The 17,661-nt window shown below is 37.3% G+C and overlaps 2 protein-coding genes across 4 annotated transcripts; one reads left to right on the top strand and one right to left on the bottom strand.

The window, feature by feature from the left end:
• Positions 1-263: 263 nt before the first annotated feature.
• On the bottom strand, positions 264-1,678 carry LOC122065567 (F-box protein SKIP23-like). The gene has a single exon (XM_042629383.1). The coding sequence runs from the start codon at positions 1,589-1,591 to the stop codon at positions 392-394; it is 1,200 nt and encodes a 399-aa protein (XP_042485317.1). The 5' UTR covers positions 1,592-1,678; the 3' UTR covers positions 264-391.
• Positions 1,679-6,409: 4,731 nt separating this feature from the next.
• LOC122065568 (carboxymethylenebutenolidase homolog) lies at positions 6,410-17,072 on the top strand. 3 transcript variants are annotated; one of them, XM_042629384.1, is made up of 3 exons: positions 6,410-6,607; positions 10,246-10,535; positions 16,405-17,072. In XM_042629384.1, exons 1-3 carry the CDS (start codon positions 6,509-6,511, stop codon positions 16,934-16,936), a joined length of 921 nt encoding a protein of 306 aa, XP_042485318.1. In that variant the 5' UTR covers positions 6,410-6,508; the 3' UTR covers positions 16,937-17,072. The 3 variants fall into 3 exon arrangements, with proteins under 3 accessions (XP_042485318.1, XP_042485320.1, XP_042485319.1); XM_042629386.1 differs by having other exon boundaries at positions 6,469-6,607; positions 10,235-10,535; XM_042629385.1 differs by lacking the exon at positions 6,410-6,607 and adding an exon at positions 8,242-8,266 and having other exon boundaries at positions 10,235-10,535.
• The last annotated feature ends 589 nt before the right edge of the window (positions 17,073-17,661 follow it).

The following is a 17,661-nucleotide window of genomic DNA, read 5'->3' as shown; positions in this document are numbered from 1 at the left end:
AGGAACGATCTAAAAAAGTCATGCATCAAATTTAAACCCCAAATTCAATCATATACCCTCCCAACTATACCCTCCTATGCATGCCCACGTACACCATGCTTGTCCATGAACCCTCTCTTTATAGTTCCAAATTTTTAACCTATCACGTGATAGATCTTGGTGCATGCTGTTATATATCATCAATATGAACATTTTGTTTTTAGGGATGATCGAATCCCAGCAAAGATTTATAGCTTCACTCATCAGGAAGATCATAATGCACATTGATGGGAAGTTAAATTAAAATATAACTGAAAGATGAAATTACACAAGAAAACATAAGACAAAGCCAAAACAGGCTTTTAAGATAAGCATAATAAGTGAAGTAGGAAGAAGTACTATCAACAAAGTTTTATACCATCCTGAACCCCAAACCACCTCTCCAACATGGGTTTGTGGGAAAAACCATTGGTGCATTCATAATCAACTCTGGCTCATCACTGTAGTCAAAAGATTCAAAGGTTTCATCCTCTAAGTTGAACACTTCCATATCACAACACCCAAACCAGTCTTCATTAGGTAAACAGGTAGTAACAAAATAGATGTGATTCCCCTTGATTGCAGCGAAATCATCAGAAGCAGAGATAGAGAATGCACTATTACAGTCCAAGAACAATGCCTGACCAGCTAAGTCTTTAAGCTTCACCATCCCACCATTATCTAGCCTGAAAACAGTGAAATTACTGGTCTCATAACCAATAGGCCAATTAAGATGTCTCAGAACCAGCAACAGATTTCCCAAAGACTCCACCAGATAGTACTGTATATAACCACTATACTTGGGAATTTCCACAACTTCTTCCATTGCTGGAGAAGGATCATCAAGGTCACAAGCTACACATATATGGCATTTGTTTCTACCAATTCTTATACCATAAAACCTACCCTTGTATGATACTATATCTTCTATTACGCCGCGATAATGCTTAAAGGAAACCCAATTATGGTCAGTCTCAGGCCTATAAAAAGCCAATTTCCCTGCATACTTACACAAGATTAAAGATTTTCCATCTAAGCCTGAACAAACAATAACCTTCTCTATACTCATTTTACTTATCTTAGACATGGAACCCCCAAATCTTGCAAGCTTGAGTGGCGGAAGCTGAATCTTGGCTCTGCTGAAAGGATGTAGTAAGCGAATTGCTCCATTGGCACGCAATGTTACAAGCCATCCTGCCGATGATCCCAAGATTGTACTTCCATTTACCTCTGGGATTTGGAGTTTATGAACCTTGCGACTCGGTTGAGAAAGATTGACGAAACCCACAAAGCTAAGGGCTTTTTCAGGATCGGAGGAACTTTTGATTTCGCCATCTTTGCTGTTCTTGTTGTCATCATCGTTGTCATCGTCGATGGTAATGATGTTGTGGCAGGGGAGTACCAGGCAAAGATGGAAAGGATGAGAATTTGATCTCCAGGAATTGCAAACGCAGCTTACCTTGATCAGATCGGCAGGACGTAACCTCTTGGCAATTAAATCGAAGAGGTCTTTGGGAAGGAATGACCAATCAACCTTCCTTTTCTTACGAAGATTTGGTCTTTCTACTTCCATTGTTAAATGGGGAAGAACAGGGAACTGATACAGGTGGTCCAAAAGAACAGTTAAATTAGGATCTGAAAACTGTAAAATTTAAGGGAAGATAACTGTTGGGGAAATAAATAATTTAGTTTCGTCCCATTGTATTTAAATACTTTAAAACTGTAACTACTTTCTATTTTTCCCCCCAATTTCTTGGTTTCCCTCCCAAATCCTTAAAAATGGTTATAACTATACATTTTCCCTCCATAATCTTCTTGTTTCCCTCCAAAATCCTTAAAAACGGTTATTACTCTCTATTTTCCCTCCAAAATACTTAAAATGATAATTATTTTCTATTCCCCCTCCTCCAATTTCTTGGTTTCCCTCCAAAATCTTCTTGGTGTCCCTCCAATATACTTTATGATTTTTTTATTTTTCTCCAATTTGTTAGCCCTCCAAAATCCTTAAAAGAGTTATTACTTTCTATTTTCCCTCCAAAATCTTCTTGGTTTCTCTCCAAATTCCTTAAAACGATAATTATTTTATATTTCTCCCTCAATTTCGAGCGATTATTCTTTGTAGCAAGTGCAACAGTGCAGTGAGCATGATCGAGAGCTGTCATCCGATGCTCATCACACCACCGCAACTAGTGTAGCAGATATTTTCACCTCAATTTCTTGGTATCCTCCAAATTATTTATCCAAAAATCTTAGAACCGTTATTATTTTCTATTTTGCCTCTAAAATCTCTTTGGTTTCCCCACATAATACAAAATGGTAATTACATTTTATTTTGCCTCCAATTTCTTTCTTTCCCTCTAAAATCTTATTGCTTTCCCTCCAAAATCCCTAAATCGGTTATTAACTTCTATTTTCCCTCCAAAATATTCTTAGTTTCCCTCCAAAAAAAATGGTAATTACTTTTTATTTTCCCCCCAATTTCTTGGCTTCCCTTCAAAAACCTTAAAATGGTTATCACTTTCTATTTTCCCTCCAAAATCTTCATAGTTCCCCTCCAAAATCCTTAAAATGCTAATCTTTCTATTCCCTTCTCCCCCCAACAATTTGGAGCGATTGTCTGCCGTAGGTGCAACGGTGCAATGGTGTGACGAGCATCGGACGACCACATGACCTTTAACCATAACTTCTTGCCAACCATTTGGAGTGATGACCTTTAACCACAACTTCTTGCCAACCATTAGAGGATCAAATTTTCAAGCATTTACAATTTAAAAGGGTGCATCTTCATCTTATTGTAATCAAAGTGGTGTATCAAGAAATTGGGACATTCTTTTGATTACCTTTTGTCTTATTTTGAAATGTTCTATTAGTTACCAAAAAAATATGATTTCAAAAAAATTTCAAACTGAGACCTCAAACTCAATTAGGATTCAACCCAAGAATGCGACTCACTCACAACAACATGTTACATTAAACTCAAATTCTTTTTCTCTCGTTTTTTATACTTCATAATACAAATGAATATAAGGCAAAAAAGAATTAACCATTAAAAAAAAATCATTGCAATATAGCCATTGGAAATTAATGGCTAGTACTATATTATGGCTTCATCAATAGCTCAACGGTAGAGGGGAAGGCCAAGGTTAGAGGTGGTGGTGGTGGGGTGAATATTACGATTGGGGTGGGAGGAGTACGAGATAAGCGGAAAGTGGTAAGGGTTGTAGAGAACGGGGTGGGGCAACAGATGCAAAAAGGGAGGGGGGGGGGGGGGGCGCTAGAGGGGAAGGCCAAGGGGGTTCACACTAGAGGGGAAGGCGAAGGTGGAAAATGAGATGCCGAAAAGAGGCTATGGTAGCTAATGGAAAAAGTCTAAATCTAAGAACACTAGAAACTAGCTTCATAAAATATAGTTGAAACTGTAACCTAAGCCATCTTCCTTGGTCCGGATCTGCTGCAAAATTTATCCTTCTCATCCAGGTTAACCATAGTAAGTTCAGGTGTAGAGGAGGAACTGATGCGTATATATGTACAGATATCACATGTATTTAAATGTCAGTAAACAGGTAACAATATGTAGAACATCAATTTATAAAAAATAAACCTCCTCCTAAGTTGGAAATGAGCAACCCTAGAATCCGATCCCCCAAATCAGTGTCGCCTAAGCTGGAAATTCATTCTAGTCCTTTCCACACACCATCACTTTCAACTAAATTACTGGTTTTCTTTTTTTTTTTTAATCCAGTTAATTAAAAAACATTTGGGCTGGGACGTGTGTTTTTGTCCAAGACTGCACCACTACGCCCAGACAATTAAGGGTGTGAAATGACAACCGAATCATGTAAACAAAATCGTTTGCAGCCTTTGCACCGGTCAGTGAGCATCTAGTGACTGTGAACTCCTTGGGATGCATGTCTAGATGCTCTCAGCTCACCGATGCTCACTGCACCTCACTGCTCACTATAGAGGGTGTGGATTCTCACTACATCCCCTGGTTGATGCTTGAACGTGCACTCTCACTGGCCGAGTCGCACTCTTGGACATAAAACATTATTCCATATTTAATTTTTCTTTTTCTCCCTCATATAGGGATGTCAATTGGTACGGTTTCGGTATGGTACCAAAACTTAATACTAGATATCGATACCGTACCATACCATTAACATTTTCAAGTTTGTAATACCGATACAAATCGACTCGGTATGGTTTTGGTACAGCTCGGTTCTAGTATACAAACGGTTTTAATTTAACTCACTTCAAATGGGTTCTATCCCCCAAAAATAAAAAATAAAAAAAATAACATTGGGTTTCTCCGTTTCTGAATTTTAGTTTTGAGCCTTTCTAGCTTCTACCAAAAAAAATGTTTTGATGTTTTGGGAGTTTCTCAAGAAGTGTCAAAATTCAGTTCAGTTTGGTATGCCAAATGGTCTATACCGATACCAAGTCAAGCCAAAAAAGATTTTGTTTTCCCATACCAAAATCTTACCAAAATTCCTTTGATTCGATTCAGTACGGATTTAAATGGTAGGTTTTGATATCGGTATTCGGTGTCGGTATCAAATTGACACCCTTACTCTCATATAATTGTTTCTTCCAAAAAGGTTGTGTGTGGGATCAAATTGCACTCCATTTACCCAAAAAAAAAATTTTGGATTCCAAGACACATATGTTTGGTCCCCCACAGAAAAACTCTCCCAAACCACCCTCCATTGTAATATTCATAATGGGGCTTCCTCCTCCACTAGAATTAGTACTTGGGCATCAGAGGAAACCCTTGACCTTGTTTCTTTTTAGCTTCAAGACCGCAAACACAACACCTCTCTGTCACCGCAACCACACCTCCTTGCTACCATGAAGATCCTGAACAGGTAATCCCTTGCTATTGTGCTTTATTGCTAGCTAGAGGAGGAAGCACAACCAAAGATCTTGACTATCGACTTCTTGGCTTTGTTAATGGTGTTGCTTGGCAGCTTGAGTTTAGAGACCCACAAAGTAGTAGAAGGTGGAAAGAGATTTTAGAGCCAATGTCTTGAGGGGTTGCACAAAATCTATCGAAGAAGGCTAAAGTCAGATGCAGTGAAGAAAGGGAGCATCCATCCTCCGACAAATGCAGTGAAGAGCAATAATGCCAGAGCAAGCGAAATGCGACGGCTCAAGGGTTTCTACATGACTGGAGATAAGAAAAGGGAAATTGATACGCATGAAGAGGAAACGGTTTTACCATTATCGAGTTTGGGACATTATTTTTTAAGGGCAAGGGTTCCCTAGCCCTTCCAAACAATGGTTTTTTTTTTTTTTTTTTAAACGAATATAACAATACAATGAGGTTGCTTTTGATAGTCATTCAGGTCCTGAAACGAGGTCTTGTGTTAAAAGCAGAATTTCAGTTTTCATGTCAAAATTTCGTTTTAAAACAAAAAATGATGTTTGGTAAACTTGTTTCAGGAGTGATTACTTTACTTGTTCAATTTTTTTTGTATTTGGAACCAAACCGAAATGATTGTACAAGGTTTTGTCTTTTCATAATTTTGCGTTTCTAGTATTTTTTTTCTTTTTCGTTAAAAGAAAATCAAAGAACACCAAGTTGACATCAAACATTTTATTCTGTTTTTTTATTTTCATAGAACGAAAAAACTTCATAAACGTTTTTCTGGATGACTATCAAACGCAGCCAAAGAGTGTCAAAACCAAACTGAAACCACTTATAGAAATCGAATTGAATTGTTTACACTGAAACTGTGAAATCATTTTAATAAATAGTTCAATTTTGATTTAAGAAATGACACTATTTGTTAAATGGTTTAATTTTTTTAAACCAAAATCAAACCATTTAAACTGATTAAAACAGGTTAATTTTGATTTATATATTAAATAAATAACACCCTTCTAAATCTTTGACATCTCCATGGCCATCCCATATTGATAAAATTGTTTATTTTATTCTAAAGGAAATCATTCAAAATTAAAAAAAGAGGGAATATATTTATATTAAATAATTTGTTAATATCATTTTAACTTCCTTTTAATATGGATAAAAAGTATTATACACGCTTAGTATAAGCTGTGAATTTTCTGTATATCCTTGAAAAATTCAAAAAAAAAAAAAAAAAGAAGTCTTCATATAAATATTGGGTTATAGTTTTTCATTCGGGAGTGTGACTCCCGCACCAATGCATCGGTCAATAGGAGCGCATGAATCAACAAGGTAGGCATTTTGTCTCTCATGTGTCTAGGCGCTGCCCTATATTTTTTTACAGAAAACATTTTTTCTATACTTGTATTATACGCATAAAATACGCTTATTTACTATTTATTGTGATCTTTAACACGTGCCATTGTAACTGCCCTCCTCAACTGCTATTTCCGCGATGAATAAATTGAGGCCTAAATTCGTCACTTAGATATATCACAATATCGTAGGCCATGGATTCGTCATCCTCCCTTCATTTTGCGGCAGCGCTTGCCACTTGAGCTCTGCAGTCTACACTGAGAGATGGGGCTGGCATCAACCCTTTCCTTTCCCCTCCCTCTAAAAGGTCCTCCACGTTCACACTTCCTCTCACCTGCCCTTCACCAGGGTTTCCCCTCTTTCGTAAGTACACTTCCCCTTTTACATGTTTTTCTAGTTGGATTTCTTAACCTTTCCACCTTTGAACGGAGATAATCTTATGCTTTCTGTTTTAATAGATGCTGGGAAACCAGTTACATTAGAATTTTTTCAGATGTTTGCTCTGTTTTGTTGATTTTTTTTCATGATTTCTTTGTTTAAGCTGATCAAATAGTCTACGACCAAAAGGTTAATGGCTATAAAATGGGTATTTTGTTCTGTGTTCTCAAACTGTTTTTGGTTGTTAATTTGTCTTTGTGCCTTGCCTGAGTAATCATGAAAGTGTTACAATAGGCTTTTGATAACTTATGGCGATGGGAGGTTTCATATTTTTTGGACTGTTACTTCGAGCTCAGAGGCATCTGGGAGAAATTCTATATCATTATTAATGGATCAATGTGTCAATTAGAGAAGGATTTTTTTTTTTCTTTTGATAATAAATAGAGATGGGTTGAACCATGGCCGTTCCACCTCAAATGACTTTCTTGGAGCCCCCAAGTTAGCTTTAATATGTTCAATTCTTTACTAGGAAGGATAAAGTAAGGAATGAATATTTGAGCTGATTTAGGAGTTGCTCCGAGAAAGTCGTTTGAGGTGGTATGTCTATGTTCAACGGAGACTTGGGGATGCATCGGTAAAGAGGAGTGATCTGATTCAGATTGAAGGAACTAAAAGAACTAAGGGCAGGCCTTAAATGACCATAAGAGAAGTAGTGAGGAAAGACATGCATAGTTTAGGCCTTTTCCCAAGTATGACCTTGAATAGAGCCGATTGTAGGGCAAACATCCATGTAGTGGACCCCATTTGGCTGAGATTTTACTTATTTGCTGTTGTGTTACTTTCCTTTCACTTTTACTTTGCATATTTTATTCTTGCATGGATTCATTTAGCCGACCCATTAAGCTGGGATAAGGCTGAGTTTTTTGTTGTTGTTGTTTGAACCTAGGCTGAGTACATTCCCTGTGAAAGGATGGACAATTTTAGAGAGGTGGGAAAAACATCTAGACGCCCTCTCTTTTTCTCTTTTGGTTGAATATGGTGATCGATGACTTGTATTTAGTTGTCAGTTATGTGGACAATCAGCTAAGTCTTCATTAAGGGAGGTTAACCATGTGATACTAGATAAAAAAAAAAGGAAAAAATAAAATTGGTCTTGATTGCTGGATCATCCGACATTGGGTCGACACCAAGTTATCAGCAGCCTCAGATAACTCATTAAATTAGCATCTCATAGAGCAGGTTTTGGATATTCTTTCCGAAAAATGTCCTGTTAATAGACTGATGATAAAAATATGCTTGCTTTCATCAACCTAGATAGCCTATTAAAATGATTTGGACTGTACCTTTCTACTTTAATCTCAGGCAGTTGGAGGGTGCAACCTTCAATAACAGAAATTATCATCTACATTGCTTGCACTCGGATATTTTCCTGAACTTTAATTTCTTTTGAAACTAACAGCACTTAAAAAGCATTTCATGCTCCCATATTTCAAAGTGCAGGATAAAGATAATCTGCAGAAGACCAAAGTGTGAATCTTCGAAACTCAGCTTCTGTCTCATTTGTCTCAGACCATGAAATGAAATCGTCTGCTGTGTTACTTTGTATTTTTGACCAGCACTTGATTTAGCTTGGGATGAGTTGCAGTTGAGTTAATTTGAGATGCAGAAATAATCCTTTCATTTTGAAAAATTTTCTATCAAAAATCCAGAACTGCAAATGCTAGATTAGAGTTGTTACCTTTTACATGATTTGCATATAGATCTTGTTTTCCTTAAAATTTAATGTCTGGTAGTGAGGAAGGTTTACTTTAACTGCCTATCGTTACCCGACCATGATTTTACAAAAGAAGATCAAAATTGATGAAGATTGTGGAGCAGATTTGTTGTTGATAATGATAAACTGTATTGAGACAAAAAGGAGGTGGAGGGGTGAGAAATTGTACCTTAGGAACTTACGCTATAAGAGATTTATAAAGATATCTCTTAGATCTTTCAAAAAAGGGCTCTATTCTTGATTTTATAAATCCATGATTTACTAGACGGGGAATGATGCAGATGCTAGGTACACTATTTAGTACCAACAAAGTAGGAGAAACAGACCTCCAGAATAAAACCTTGCGGTTATTGTTTGATCCAGTTTTCTGGTTCTAACCTGGTTCACCAAAATCATATGGATCACTTAAAGTCCTATTTGTTTTGTTCTTTTATTATTACATTGTAGTAGTCAGGCTGGATTAGGACATTATGAGTCCAGACCTGTTTCCATTCCAGTTTTCTTTCTTTATTCAGTACGTCAGCTTCTGTTGGACACTCAAAACACAGCCTGTGGCTAGAGGAGTTAGTCTTGATTTTAATTTATTTTTTTCTTTCCTTTTTGGAGTTTGAAACCACAATGCTCAGCTCTATATAATAATGTAAAGTTCTAGGCCCTTACCCAAGATTTTAGTCGAATGGAGTTTGCTTGTGCCTTTGGTCTGTGAGATTCAGTTCCTGGTCTGCTGTGATTCAGTAGTTAAGTTTATAAGTTCTGGAAGACATTGTGGATGAAGACCAACACTAAGCTACAGATCTCTACAAAATCCATCCATGCACAGTGGCTAGATGGAGGTTCTTAACAGAAAATTGGGCAATTTGTTACGTTGCCTTGTTCGCGATTATGAAAAAGCTTGGCCATCCATACTTGACATTGCTGAGTTTTTACAGTTTGGTGAACAGAACTACAGGTTGTACTCTGCTTGACATTGTTCTTGGAGTTCAGCCTAAGAGTCCTGTTGATCTTGTCCCCTTTTCACCTCAAGGATGCCAGTATTGATAAGGATGAATCCATATACCACATCAGAGAGGTGCACGCTGATGTTCGGCAACTGATAGCCCTTAGCAATGATGCTTTCAAAGCTACGGCTAATTGCCATCATTGCTATGTGGAGTTTCAGCTAAGTGATATGGTTGTGGTTCACATTGCTCCGGAGAAATTCCCTACAAGCGCAAACATGAAGCTCCATTTATGCAAGATGGGTTCCTACAAGGTCCCTAAGAAGGTTGTACCTAATGCTTATGTACAATAGCTGCCAGCAGATTTGGCCAGAAGCAATGTCTTCAATGTGATTGATCTTACTCTTTATCTCTGTCTTCTTGTTTCAGCTTCCATTTAAACTAGATTGGCCCGGCCAAATATAAATGAATATACTAGATTTACAGAAAAGCAGACCCAGATATTTTTAAATGAGGCTTCTTGTGTCATTTATAGCTACTGAAAATTTTTTCCCCTTTTAAGGTTGGTTTGCATGCCCTTGTCTTCTTTGTTATGAATGGTTTATGCTTTTTGTGGCAAATTTATCTCTTTTTTTTATGTCTAATATATATATATAAATATATATATATATATATAAATATATATATATATATATAAATATATATATATATATATATTCTGAATAGAAGATCATGTCTTAATGCAGTTTTTACTTATAATTCATGCTTTAAGTAGTAATACCTGTCCAAAAACTTCACACTTCTTGAATACACTTGATTAATTTTGATTCTTGAACAATGCTATTCTAGTCATTTTGTTGGTTTTATAGGAAACTGCAGCTTTTGACTTTAATGCTTCAGTTGTTATCCAGAAAAGATGCACTTCCAATCATCAAAGATGTTCATATTATACAAAGAATGCAATCTGCAAAGTATCTTGCGGACAAGTGAAACTGGAAGAGGGGATAGATGATGAGTCTTGTGAACTAGTAAATGGAGTTGAACTTATGTTAGGAGAGGGCGTGGACTGTTTCCACTCTTATCTGTTCACGGCAGTAAAGAATAATAATGAAACTGGTATACTTCTACTGTCTGATATTTTCGGATTTGAAGATTCAGCTACGAGAGATTTTGCATATCGTGTTGCCTGTAATGGATACAAGTAAGTTGCTTGGCATACTTAACTGTGAATTCATCTGGTTTATTGGTTCTAAGAACAAGTTTGGAATTTCTATCTAAAGAACATAGTGAGATTACCTAGCTGGAGGATTTATCTCTGAGCAGTTTGTAGAATTCCTTGAAATTGTTGTTCTAAACACGATAAATGGTAAAAGTTGATGCTTAGACACAATAGTATTATTAATAAATACTTTAATATAAAAAGTATCTGTTATTATATTGTGCATCATATGTTCCTAGATACAAGGTATCATGTGTCAGTATTGGCAACATATTAGAAAGCTGGTTTTAAGAGATGTATCAGAGACGTATCGGAGAGATGCTAAATACGCTTTAGATATGTGCTTTGATATGCATGAATATGCTTAGATAACTGCAAAACAAGTGTTTAAGCACTGTGCACTATAAATATGCAATAAATAATGATATCCAACCAATGTCAGATTATTTCTGTCTTCACGGCATCTATGTGATTCAAATCTTCATTGGCAAATGCAGTATCAAGCCTATTAATAATTAATAAGAAACAATTGAAAGAGAAAACTCTATTTGAGTGTTATGATACTGGCTTAGGCTAGTTGGTTGTTGGGTTTCCTTGCCTGAATTTGGTTATTGCTGTAACATTAGTTTACTGTAATGTCAGGTTAAAGGTCCAAACCAAGCAAGCAATATGTAAGTATAAACATACTCTTTGGTATTAAGTAATGTACATTAGGTATATACACATTAAGAATACTACATTTTACTAGTAACATATAGGTGGAATTTAAGAGTTGCAAGAATCAAGGAAGAAGGTAGAAGAAGAAGAAGAGAGGAGGAGGAGGACGGAGAAGAGGAAGATAGAAAGAAGTTTCTGTGGAACTTGGGGAGAGAATCGATTCTCCCTCCTTATATTCATTTACTTGACCAATAACAAAGAGAGATTACATCTATGCCCCCCAAGTCAGTGTAACATAGACAATGGAGGTAAAAAGGTAAAAAAAAATACTAGCTCATTATAACAAATTACAACTTAATGGGCATGTGCCTAAAGTACCTTTATTAATTCTAACACTCCCCCTCAAGCTAGAGAATAAATGTCATACATTCCCAACTTGCAAAGAAGGGTACTGAACTGGTTAGGAATGAGCCCTTTGGTGAAGATATCTGCTAACTGATCACCTATTTTCACAAAAGGAGTGCAAATGTTACCAGAGTCAATCTTCTCATTGATGAAGTAACGGTCAACCTCAATGTGCTTTGTTTGGTCACGTTGCATAGGGTTGTGAGCAATGCTTAAAGCAGTCTTGTTGTTACAGTAGAGTCTCGTAGGTGCCTCGATATCAAATCCCAACTCTTGGACCAACCTTTTCAACCATTGGAGTTTACACACTCCATGAGCCATTGCCCTTAGCTCTGCCTTTGCACTGGATCGAGCCACAACATGGTTTTTGCTTCTCTATGCCACCAGGTTACCTTCCACAAATGTACAATATCCTGATGTAGACCATCTGTCAGAAACAAAATCAGCCCAATCAGTATCAATGTAGCCCTCTATCTGTAGATGGTTGTGCCTGGCATATAACATTCCGTTCCCTGGGGAGGACTTCAAGTACCTAAGGATACAATACACGACATCCAAGTGCCCACTCTTTGGAGCATGCATAAACTGGCTCATCATCCCAACTGCATAAGTTATATCTGGGAAAGTCAAGGAGAGATAAATCAACTTCCCCACAAGTCTTTGGTATTTCCCTGCATCAACCAAAGAAGGTCAACAATCTTCTCCTAGCTTATGATTCTGATCAATAGGAAAGTTTGTTGGTTTGCAACCCTGCATCTCTTTTTCTTTCAACAAGTCTAGAATAAACTTTCTTCAACCAGCAGTCACTCAAAACTGTACCTTGAGTTGATTCTTCAAGACCTATGATCGATCAAACATCAATCAAACCTCCATTCACAAATCAGCAAACACATGGGATGAAACCACCTCCTCTAAGAAGTCGTGGATCCCATAAGAAGAACCAGACCGAACCTAAGAAGATAACAAAGTCACAAGACAAACTTCCACTAAATCAGCAACCAAAGAAGAATCAACTCAGCTTGAAAAACTCTAATTTCGGTGAGAGATAGGGATACCTGCGGTTGGGTGTTTAGTGCTCCAATGAGGTTCAAATTTTGATTGGATGTCCGTGATATGATGATTGATAAACCCCTAAAAGGATTTTCCAAATAGAGATCACACTAGATAGATAGCCAAAATCGATTTTGGCAGAGAGCCAAAACCCTGATGGCTCCACTTGATTTCTTCAGCTTGAGTATTTTAATCCTCAAACCATGAAACCCAACCAGAAATCACTCAAAGCAGTAACCTAAGTTGATTCTTCAAGACCTGTGATTGATCAAAAATCAATCAAACCTCCATTCACAAGTCAGGAAAATAGGGGATGAAATCGCCCTCTCTAAGAAGTCGTGGATCCCTTAAGAAGAACCAGTAACATCCAAGTAGAAGAAGACTGTTACTAGTGATCTGGGAATAGCAAGGATCGATGTGCTTTCTTAGATACCAAGATCTGATACCATGTAAACAGAAAGAGAGAAAAGAGAGATAGAGGCGATGGAGAAACTTAGGAGTCCCAATCGATGAGATTGGGGCTGCCCTACTTCATTCATTATATAGGAAAGCAATTACATAGTCCTACTAGGAATAGGAAAACATGAAAAAAGAAAACAAAGCTAACTTCTAACTTACCATAAACAACCCGAAGTCCACTAAGGTGGAGTTGTGGCTTGAGCTATAGACAGCTGGTGATGACGACTGCTTCTCACAACTTACTTCTAACAGAAGTAATTTAACAAATACCTTTGGTGGCACGGTTAGGAGTAGACTGGAGCAGATTAAAGGGTCTAGAAAGAGGGAAAGGTCAAGAATTTGTGTGGAGATGAGGAATAGTTGTAGGGGATATGCATTAACATGCTGAAGAGAATTCTACTATGCTTCGGCACAACAAGATTTGTGTAGTCAATCCTAAGCATTTAGTACAAAGTTAGGAGGATGACAATAATGATAATGGAAACCTACAACGTCCTGTAAATTACAGAATATTGCAAAAAACAAAACACAATATGGTCCACCAAGATTTGGGTAGTCAATCCTAAGCATTTTCTACGAGTGAAGATTCTGAGTTTCATTTGTGGTTATCAATGGTCCACTGCTTGTTGCTATGACGAAGAGATCCGGCTACCACCATGCAGATGTGGGTTCAAGTCTAAGAGTGGTCACTTCATGCCGAAATGCCAAAGGTTGGGATCATATGCAATCCAGCCTCCTGGCCACTGCAAAAGCAGGCAATGTGAAGATTCTGAGTTTCGTTTGTGGTTATCAATGGTCGTGAGATAATCTTTCATTTTTGTTTGTAAATGGTTCTGAGATAATCTACAATTTTGTAGGGATCAATCTAATTTCTGAGTGGCTTGGGATCCCTATTTCATTAAGTTGAGTTATTGAATGGGTTCTTCATTTATTATATGTTTGACCTTCCAAAACACAGATCATATCATATGCTCCATAGCCTAAAAAAGTTGTGTAATATCAAAAGGGAAAATGATGCAGTCCAATATTATCATGCATCTTAGTCACATGAATCCCATCATTTTATATCAGAATGATGGAGAAAGGTTTTCTAGATGGCCCTCTTAATAGGTTAGCAGTGTGGCTTGATTTGAGATGGATGGAGGGCTGATGTGGTCAATCAAGACAACTTGATCGATCCTTTGCACTGGACAAAGTCAATTTGTGGCCCATCTCAATTATACGTCCCTTCTATTAAAAAACAAAAAGGAAAAGCTCAGTTTATCATATTGCTGAGCGTTTGTAACTTAAAACATGGGGTTGTAAGTTCAAATCTTCTGAGTCACACATAGAAGGCCAGTGCTTGCTTTGCTACAGTATTTGTCAACTTTTTGGGATATCTTTAGCCTACATCAGTTGCATTTGTTGATATTATGGTATAGGCCATTCAATTAATGTGTTTCCTCGATTAACTTTTGAAGCATAGAAGACACTGATCTTTGAATTGGAATATCTGCAGAAACAGCTGTTTATGAAACCAGTATCATCATCCATGATGCAGTGCTACTGTTTGGATTTTATAATTAGTTTCGACTTGAACTGTTCTACTTCGTGCAAGTTCCTCTTTCGCTCTCCAGTAGGAGAATAAAGATTTATTTATTTATTTATTTTGAATAAGGAGGGAAAATACCAAGGGATCTACTTAAGAACTAAATCATCATAGCAAGAGTTGACAATTGTTTTTGTGGAATTCAATGCAAATATTACCTCTCTTAAAGCCAAAATAAGCACTCTCTCTCTCTCTCTCTCTCTCTCTCTCTCTCTCTCTCTCTCGCTCTCTTCATCTATCTGCTAAACATTCACTGCATTTGGGGGAAACTAATCGAGCCAAGGAAAAAGATGGTCAATTACATAGTTGTCTAGGCGTCGAGTGTCTAGGTGGCCTAGGTGGAGTCCGGGCGACTGTCGCCTTATTGTACTAGTGCCTTATTGCAAGGCGCAACACACACTTATTTCATTTACTTAAGATATTATTCATAAATAAGAAAATAACCTCCTCTTTGAATCCAATAAAAATAGTTTAAAAATCAAATTTAAAAGGATTAAAAATTAAACCCCCTCCCTCCCCAGTCCAAGAACAAATAATGAATTTTTCGTTGTACGGGTGATTTTCAACTTTCAAATACTAGGGTTTTGCTCAATTCTGAATGTTTCATAAATCTTATCATGAAAAAGCATTGCTAAAAACCAATAGTCCGGTAAAATAATCTTTTGTTTTGATATCCATAAAATTATTTTCATTAAGGCGATTTTAACAGCATTCACGCACTTTAGAATAAGTTTGACCGGAGCACAACTTTGTCATTAAAACTCAGATTTAAGTAATCTTAGACTTGTTGGAAAGTTGGTTTTGTGCTCTACCTATTACAAAATGTCTCATGTAAATATAAGATCATTTGACTAGTCAAACTTATTATAGAACAAGAACATTTATTTAAATGTTGATTTTTTATGACTTGATGTGACTTAATATTGATTTTATTGATTTGATGTCGCTTAATGTTGATTTTTGATGATACAAGGTATATGTATCACTTGATCTTTCTTTTGCAATAGAAAAGAAGGAAAATAAAAAATAACACTTGATCGTCTTGTTCGCCTTAAGGCGGGTGACTTGTTGCTAAACTTGGTTCGCCTTGGTGCCATGACAACTATGGTCAAGTATCTTGAGTTGGATTCTCCAGGTTTGGTTGTTTCACAAGTTCCATTGCAAATTCATTGAGTTTTCAGCTGACCAACCTGGTGAGTTCTAGATGATGGCCTTTAAGAATCGCATTCATTGAAAGGGCTTTTGTTGCGATGAGACAAATGATTTTTTGGACAGCACCAGCACTGTCTGACGGTTCAGCAGACTAGTACGTTAGTATTCCAAGTTTCCAACCATCTGAGAGTTGGATTTCTTCTTACAATATCTTCCATTACTAGGTTATTCAACATTTAGTAGATGGTTAGACTATCTACTGAATCATCTTTGGGCAGCCTCTATATCTGAGTTGCGGCCTAATGGTATAGTCAAGATAGATTAGAATCTCTCCAGCAGTGTACAGTAGACTCCATGAGCTATTATTAGAACTTATAACCTGTCAGACCATGCATGTGTAACTGATTGCATTCTGGGTCCATGCCATTTTCTTGTACTTTCTAAATGACTAACCTCATTTCTCTCAATTATATGGTTTCAGTTCTTCAAATGCACCTGCCCAACATGATTGGCCTTTATGTGTTTTATATACATTTGCAGTGTTCTAGTACCAGATTTGTTCCGTGGGAATCCATGGAAGAAGGACCAATCCAGAGCCAATTTTGAAGAGTGGCTGGCCAGGCAAGCCCCTGACAGGGTTGCTAAAGATATTACCGCGTCAACAAAATGGATGGTCAATGAATTTGTAGCTGCTGGAATCTCAAAGAAGCTTGGTATTATTGGTTTTTGCTTTGGAGGTGGCCGATTAGTGGAGACTCTAGCCCAGGACCAGGGCACCTATTTTGGCATTGGTGCCTGCTTCTACGGGACAAGGATGGACCCATCTCTAGCAACCAATATTAAAGTCCCCGTATTATTCGTTTCTGGAGACAATGATCAACTTTGCCCAGTTGGTATCTTGAACGATATGGAGAAGAGCATTGGTAGAGGCTCGAAGGTGATGGTTTTCAAAGGGCGTGGTCATGGATTTGCTCACCGGCCTGAGTCTCCAGAAGAAGATGGAGACGCGGAGGAGGCATTTCTGGTGATGAGAAATTGGCTGAATGAAGCACTGATTGTAAGCAAATACTGAATGCTTTCCCCTTTGTATTATTCCCAAATGTACCTGTTTCTGTATAATCTAGTCAAAGATTGAGTGTGTCCTTGATAGCTTTCTTTAGAAAAGGAAGCAAGGTAATAATAATAAAGGACTCTCCTTAAGTTGGTTATCTGGTGGACTACTCAAAAATACTAGGGATGGTCAGCGAATTCGACAAGTGGTCAGTCAAGGAGGGGTTATCCTATTTGTCCAATAGTCCAGTTTGGTGACATCACCCTCCAAGTGGCCAAATTCAGGTCTCCACATTTGGTAAGTTTAGCAAAAATGGCCTTTAAAATCCTTTCTTCCATGTGAAGTAATAAAAATTTCAGTTATTAGTCTATATTAACCAATTAACTTGGTCCAGTTAAGGAATCGAAGCAGAGTTTGTTCAAGAGATTTTGAATCAAGGCTGCTACTATTAACTGGATTGAAACTCTTCTTGGCCGAGTATAAACTTATTATCCACCGGAATAAACTTATTTCTCAACATGAAAATCTTATTCCACAGAAAATTCTCAACCCAGCACTTTGGTGGTATAATAATATCGACTTTACGAAACAACAATTACAGCCATCTACTCAGGTACAATCCTCTCCCCTTGATCAAAAGTGGTATTTCCAAAACTTTGATTTTATCTTAATGATTTCAGTAACGGTTAATAGCATAAACCCCAAAATTTGTGGTTGGGCAACATGTCTTCTCTTTGAGGAGTATG

This window comes from Macadamia integrifolia, unplaced genomic scaffold (assembly GCF_013358625.1).
Source record: "Macadamia integrifolia cultivar HAES 741 unplaced genomic scaffold, SCU_Mint_v3 scaffold2051, whole genome shotgun sequence".
NCBI classification, from domain to species: Eukaryota; Viridiplantae; Streptophyta; class Magnoliopsida; order Proteales; family Proteaceae; genus Macadamia; species Macadamia integrifolia.
This window is presented reverse-complemented; position numbering and strand designations above follow the sequence as displayed.

Coding starts and splice junctions, on each gene's coding strand:
- LOC122065568 (XM_042629384.1), top strand. CDS start 6,509: ATGGGGCTGGCATCAACCCTTTCCTTTCCCCTCCCTCTAAAAGGTCCT. Junction 6,608..10,245: donor ACCAGGGTTTCCCCTCTTTC/GTAAGTACACTT, acceptor GTTGTTATCCAG/AAAAGATGCACTTCCAATCA. Junction 10,536..16,404: donor GTTGCCTGTAATGGATACAA/GTAAGTTGCTTG, acceptor ATACATTTGCAG/TGTTCTAGTACCAGATTTGT.
- LOC122065567 (XM_042629383.1), bottom strand. CDS start 1,591: ATGGAAGTAGAAAGACCAAATCTTCGTAAGAAAAGGAAGGTTGATTGG.